Genomic DNA, 7,130 nt, shown 5'->3' with positions numbered 1-7,130 from the left:
TATGTACCCACATTAGTCCCTGTATTTGTTATCATTAGGGTCAGAGTAAGGAAGACAGACTCTATTTTCTTGAATTTTTACTCCTCAGGAGGATTTGAGCATAGTCCAGTATTGAACCATCAGAGATCCTTAAATTCTGAGCAGAGCAAAGCATTGAAACATGCAACCACTTCCTATACATGAGATGTTTAACCAAGACTGGGACCTTGACCTGGTTTAACCCAGGGTCTAGAAACACAACCAAGAAGTTGAGGTTTTCCCTAGAGGTACCAGATTTATGCAGAGGCAGGAACAAGAGCGTGTCATCATCAAATACCATATAAACCTCAAATACTGTAGGAAATGCAAATATACCAGAATACAGGATCAGCAACACTCCTGTGCAAGTTAGGGGTCAAACTCATGCAGCAGCTGGATTCTTTGATGACCCTGTCAGCAACGGGAAGCAGAAGCAAACCTGCTTATCATAACTAAAAAAATAAATGTCAGCATGGGACTGGGGTATTCTAATGTGCTGTTCTGCTCTTGAGTTAAAGTCTGCCTGAAAAATATTGACTGGAAGAGGAAGTGTCTGTTTATGTCACCAGAGAAAAACAGGAGAGAAGTTGGGCCTGACTTCTGGCCCGGTGAACACCATCTATGGCTACTGAAGGATAAGAATGCTTCTTCATGTTCTCAACTATTTTAAGTTTGTGTATTTTCTTTTTAAAAAAGTTTTTTTTTTTTTTTAAATAATAATAAAATGCTTTACTGTCTTTTGTAATTACAAAGGTATGCAACGCCCCCTCAGGGATTGGCCTCACTCATAGACAGTGGAGAACAATGTGATCCAAATGAAGTGATAAGTAGGAAGAATATTCTGGTGAGAGCAAAAAGGTTGGCTTAGGGTGGTCCAGTCAGGATAGTTCAAGCAGAGGAATTTACCACAGGAAATTTGCTACAAGGGGTATAGAAACCAGAGGGAAGGAACATAAAGGAGATCCCAGAGACCAGAAAGCTGCCGCAAATCTGGTCCACGCCCACATGCCTGCACTGACTGATATACAGCTGGAGACTGCTAGAGGCACTGATTCCCACTCTTGCCACCTCGGGAGCCGCCAAAGTTGCTAGGACACAGTCGATTGCGGTGGCCTGAAACTGCCACTCCAGGGGATGGCTTCTCTGCCAGCTAATCTCCCAGCAGTGTCTGCAAGCAGCCAACAAGTGTGTTTGAGGAATGTGGTTTCTAGACATCCTCCCCCTGACACACAGAGAAAAACACAGAAGGGCAGGGATAGATCTGAATGTCAAATCTTGCAGAAGAGACCCAGGAAGGAGGCCAGGATGTGGATCTCCATGGAGGAAGGAGGCCTGGATTCTGGAGCTAGCTCTGCTGTTGATGTGCTGTGTCCTCTCCAAGGTGGTATAGCACAGTGATCCAGGACATACATATACTCTGTGTCCTCATAAGCAAAGTGGGGAATAACACCCACCCCAAAGGATGGTTATGAGGGTTAAATAGGATACTGTGGGTGAAGCAGGACAAGGCCTGCAAGATAGTCCCATTCAACAAGATAGTTGTTATGTTATTTTCCCTTTGATTTCAATTTCAATCTGTAAAGAAAAGTGAAGAAGGAGGGGTTAAATCATCTTTGCTACTCTCTAACCAGCCAGAGGAAAGAGGAACTAACAGTTACTCTCAATCTGAGCCTGATTCAGGGCTGGATTTTAGAGACACAGAGAAAAATTAATAATATCCCTGCCTTGAAAGAGCTCACAGTTGAATGAGAAAGCAGAAGAAATTCACTGATTCAAGGTAAAATGTGCTCAGGGTAGAAGGTCTCCAGGGAAAGGTCTTGAAGAATACAATGACGGGTTTTGTAGCATAATGGAAAGATTTACACAGGCTCCACTTTAAACTCAAAAATGATTATCTGGTGACCCTGGGCAATTCACTTAGTCATCCCTGCCTCAGTTTCTTTGTCTGTTTAAGTGGAGATTATAAAAGAACTTTCCTTACATAGCCGGTGTGGACATTAGGGAGCTGTACATAAAGCTCCTCCCTTTAGTACCTAGCACTGAAATGCGCTCAAACATGATCAGATTCCCGCCCCCCCCCCCCCCCCCCCGCCCCGGTCCGTGAGAAGGGCACAAGTGTTCAGCTACAAGGCCTGAACTAGAGAAATGGAAATGCAAAGAGGAAATGACGGCTAAAAAGGGTCTCATAGCTACAAGATCCCTTAATTATTGTGGATAAAGTTAGAGAAACTGGCTAGGCACCCACCCCAGGTGAGAGGCACGAGCTGGCGCACTGCCTCAGCGTCCGCGTTGCCCGTGGCAACCGGCAGTCCTTACCTCTGGCCTGGTCGAAAATGCGCAAGAGCAGTAAGATGGCTCTGAGCTCCTGGTCCCCGGAGCTAGGGTTAGGCAGCGAGAAGGCGCTGCCGGTGGCCGCCGTCTCCACTGGCCCCTCCCTGGAATTATGCACCTTCCCCTCCACGCTGGGCTCCTCGGTAGCGACCGACGCTCTTGAGCAGCTCCTTGTTGTGGGTGAGCGGCCCTTGGGCTCTCAGAGGGACATCTCCGAAGTGGTGCTTAGAGACCATGAAGCGGAAACCCTAGAGGGAACCTTCTCCAGCTGGTTGTGGGGGAGATGGGCGACAGAGTGGGACCCGAGGCTCAGCTCACACTAGTAGCTGGTGACAAATCCCAGACAAATCCTGAACTCCCAGGCTATTGCCGTTTCCTTGTAATTAGAATGCCCAACTGCATTTAGGCTATGTGTTTAATTTCACTTCGTCTCTTTCTTGCTTTTTCTTGGCAAGTTAACTTTCTCCAACACTTAGTCATGGCAAACTGGAGACTTTAACTGGTAAATCAGAAAGTGAGTGTTCAAGAAGCTCCTGTTGCCTTAGGCAAGGAACTGTGTATTAAGCACAAATACTTTTTCTGCTAACAATTTCTGGACTGTCAGAAAATTTGTCATAGGAGAAAGCTTCATTATGCTTTCTTGCCCTAAGTGTGAGTTATAAAATATGTAGCTATCCAGTCCAGTTGCAAGTGGGAACATGCTTGTACTCATTCATTCCATAGAAGAATCGAAAGGAGATAATGAAGGACAGGAAGTCTGGCGTGCTGCAGTTCATGGGGTCACAAAGATTCAGGCATGACTTATCAACTGAACAACAGCAAGCCAAGCATGCCTGTCCCTCCCTAACACACACTTGCTTGGAACCTCAGGAACTGGTTTTCACTCGGTTTGAGAACTTAGTCCATTAAGAGAATCCAAGTTCCCTGGAATGAAGGACAGAAAACAGCATTTCTTCTGGGAGGTGAGGGTGGCCACTCAGGGCATGGACTCTGGAGTCACACGCTTTGTGTCTGAATCCAGACTCAATCAGTGATAGGTTCTGTCACCTAAAGCACATCACATAACCTCAAGTCTTAGATCTCTCACTTGTGAAATGGGAAGCATCATGGAGTTACAGCAATCAATTTAGATTATACAAACATGTGAAAAATTAAGCTTATCAAACTCATGCTGCACATGAGGATGCAGGCCTGGAATCTGTTTAGACAGAATTTGTATAATGTGATGGTGACAGAGCCAAGGTGAGTGGAGTTTCCTCTGTTGGCTCTCCTCTTCCTTTTTTCTTTTCCTTCTTCTCTGTCTGCATGTATCTTGTCTTCCTTACTTTTGCGAACATTTTCCAAACCTCTCTTCTCGTGTGTTTTCATCTTACAGTATGTGAGAGAAAGGTAATATCTTTTATATGGCAGTGAATGAAAGGGGTTAAAAACTCTTATCTAACTCACACCTACCGGTTTCACAAATATTTACTCTCACCCCATGATCAAAATACTGGCACAGAAGTGAAAAGGACATGATGGATTTTTAAAGAATTAAGTGTTTTTTGGTAAAATATTACATTTAGGATATATATATGTGTGTGTACATATATATATATATATACACACACACATGAGGAGAACATGGCAACCCACTCCAGTATTCTTGCCTGGAGAATCCCCATGGATGGAGGAGCCTGGCAGGCTACAGTCCATGCGGTCACAAAGAGTCAGACATGACTGAAGCGACTCAGTAGCAGCAGCAGCATATATATACATACAAATATATATATGAAGACTTTCTTAAGCCCACATTATGGGCATGTTATATTTATCCCTTTCATAAAATATTTATTGAATTATTGAATTTTTTGTCCTATACTATACAGATTCCTTCTTTCTACCATGAATTATACAAAGGTGGAAACTTAAGAGGAGGCTGGCCTCAAGAAACATGAAGTATATCCCTAAATTTGTACACTGTAAAATAAGAAATAATAAGTACAAAAGAGATTCATATTATTTACTATAAAAATTAAGAGAAGATGTAATTTTCAACTGATTAAGCATTTGAGCTAGACCTTTAAGGGTTAAATAGGATTTGGATAGATAAGTAAGAGATCTTAATTTTCTGATTTTTTTTAGAACAATCACTGCAAAGTGACTATTTTAAATGCAATGAAGAAGCTAAGAACTTTCTTAAGGACGTTGCTATCGCTGTTAAGAAATTGGTATTGTATTACCTATAAGAGCTACTTTTTCAATCTTCCACTTATTTCTTCTTCAAACTTTAACTTAGTACCAACTCTGTTCAACGTACTTCAGTAGATGAATAAGGAAAATATTTGCCCTGAATGAAAATTTCTCTCAGTTTACTAACATTTGCACCAGTGTGGATCAGCCGTGGATTGCTGCCCAGTTTCCCAGGCAGAGCACTGAGTTAAGGACCTGTGCTATGCAAGAGGGCAAGACTGTTCAAGAGAAGAGGCCCTGGTGATAACAGAGCTCAGTTAAGAGTGAGTCACGTGCCATCAATATGTGAACATTGCTTAAAACCAGCAAACAACCTCTGGGATAAACTGCATGCATAGTGCCAATTTTCCCAAGTCTCTATAAGCACTTCCTCACAAAACTGGTGAAAGATTGTTTGGGACTTACTCCATTAACATAGACAGTGCTTTTCAATGAAAGCAAACAGGTTCTCTTTCAGTTATGCTAACTGGGCCCCATCAAAGTAATATTTAAAGACTTTCCTTTTGAAGTGTCACAACCATGTCTATTTGGCCTTGGCCCTGAATGATATTTCAGAAAGGTGACATCCCATTTGATTTAAAAATATTGAGTAAAAATCTCCTACGTATCAAATATCTTAAAATGTAGAAATATGGCTATAAAATAAATGAGTCTACAGATTGCTGAAAAAAGTTAATCTCGTTACTTTGTATTTTTATGGAATTATACGTAGTTGTACATGTATACTACAGAATTAGATTTTATAATCCCAGTAAATTAAGTACATATATGTAAACACTGAGAGTTTGTGTGTGTGGTACTGCATTGTGATCCTGTGGAAACCTTTCCCTCGTTTTGTTCTTTTATTAAAATGTTATGTCTTTCTCCAGGATTTGAAAAGTTCAAAGTATTTATTTTGGCTTATTAAAGTATTTAGCATGTCTCCATATACTATATGATCTGTGAAATCCCTTAAATAGAGATAAGTCCTCTCATTTTTTACGGTAACATTTTCACTATAATAAAAACATTGTGTGTTTACCATGGGAAAGTTAAGGAAAAACAGACAAGCAAAAGGAAGAAAGTGTAAAAAACATCATGATCCCACCCTAAAATAATCATGATTAACTCTTTGATGGATGTCTTTCCTACTTTCAGGATATAGATGATGCCTGTATTGAATTTTATTTTTTACCAGAAAAATGATCATACTAAATATACAGTTAGTTAACCTGCTTTTTATGATTCATAAAATATAATGGCACTTTTTCAGATCATAAAGAACTATACCCACTACCACCATTTATTTGAAACAGTTTATCTGTTATTTCCACTATCAGATTATCAATTTTTTAAATGTTTTCCCTTTTTTTAAAATAGTCCCACATATATATCCCCACCTGACTATTTGTTTGGATTTTTAGGTAGATATTAGAAAACTATCATTCTTTTTATACCTAAGCATGCTTTTACAGTCATGTCCCAGTTTATTAAGGAGATTTTTCTCAATGTCACTCTTTTTTAGGAGTCTTTCCTAAAACAGAACACACACATAGTGAAAAAATAATTTCTGAGTAGAAGAAATTAAAAGATAAATGAAGAAAGATACCTTAAAATCTGATTGGAGAACAATTATTTCCCACTTTCTATTCCAAATAAAAATGACAGCAAAAGATGTTTACTGAAAAGCAAATTTTGATGTCTGAAAACATTTGTGGGCATTGTTTAGGAAATCAATCTCATTATTTTAATGTCTTAACTTTTTAAATATGTAACTTACATTTTCAGGAAGAAATGAGAAAGTCCACAATAGATCTTCTGGAAATTGAAAGCATGGAACTCAGCAGATTATATTTTGTGTTGGAAACTCTCCCCACTAGTGTTAGCAGAGAACTGGAAGGTACTTTGAGTTTATGAACTGTAGAAATTTAGTTTATCTTATAAGGCAGTAATCTAGTACTTGTAGCAAGATGAGTTGAATAGTTATTCCATATCAAAAAATATCCAGAAAGAGTATACAAGACACATACAGTGAGATCCAAAGTATGTTTCCCTTTTAAGTGGGATAACATATATGAGTTGAATTTATATAATTATTATAAATAGACTAAAGTCAATATTTGTCCTTTTGTGACTGGCTTATTTCACTTGGCATGTCTTTAAGGGTAATTCACGTTGTAGCATATGCCAGAATTTCTTTTACAGATGAACAATATTCCACTGTATGTATATACCATGGTTTGTTTATCCATTCGTCCATCAGTAGACCCTTGCATTATTTCCATTTTTTAGCTATTGTAAATTATGTAGTTACAAAATAATAAAAATAACAATTATAATAGTAAATAACAGTGCCATTACAAACGTGTGCTTATATCCATTGTATCAAGTGTGCAAATAAGTCTCTCCTTCCAACTCTTTGGGTAGAAATTTAGAAGGGAATTGCTGGATTGTATGGTAATACAGTAATTTTGTGTTTCATTTTCCAAGAAGCTGTCATATTGCTTTCCACAGTGACTGCACCATTTTACCTTCATTTGCACAATGCAAAAGCATTCCAATTTTTCTAC

The 7,130-nt window shown here is 39.3% G+C and overlaps 1 protein-coding gene across 5 annotated transcripts in view; it reads left to right on the top strand.

Annotated features, from left to right (window-relative positions):
- The first annotated feature begins 2,122 nt into the window (after positions 1-2,122).
- CCDC175 (coiled-coil domain containing 175) overlaps positions 2,123-7,130 on the top strand; it is a 74,458-nt gene continuing 69,450 nt past the window's right edge. For 2 of the 5 annotated variants that reach the window (XR_009496072.1, XM_005212054.5), the window contains exons 1-3: positions 2,124-2,529; positions 4,474-4,559; positions 6,349-6,460. Coding sequence is in view for 2 of the 5 variants with exons in the window: in XM_005212054.5 (XP_005212111.1) it covers positions 2,352-2,529; positions 4,474-4,559; positions 6,349-6,460 (376 nt within the window). In the remaining 3 variants the exon portion in view is untranslated. Of the gene's footprint in view, positions 4,845-6,348; positions 6,461-7,130 lie in introns of all 5 variants that reach the window. The other 3 variants (XR_009496073.1, NM_001038221.2, XR_003036709.2) reach the window with 3 other exon arrangements.

Source organism: Bos taurus, chromosome 10 (assembly GCF_002263795.3).
Source record: "Bos taurus isolate L1 Dominette 01449 registration number 42190680 breed Hereford chromosome 10, ARS-UCD2.0, whole genome shotgun sequence".
In the NCBI taxonomy this organism is placed as follows: domain Eukaryota; kingdom Metazoa; phylum Chordata; class Mammalia; order Artiodactyla; family Bovidae; genus Bos; species Bos taurus.
This window is presented reverse-complemented; position numbering and strand designations above follow the sequence as displayed.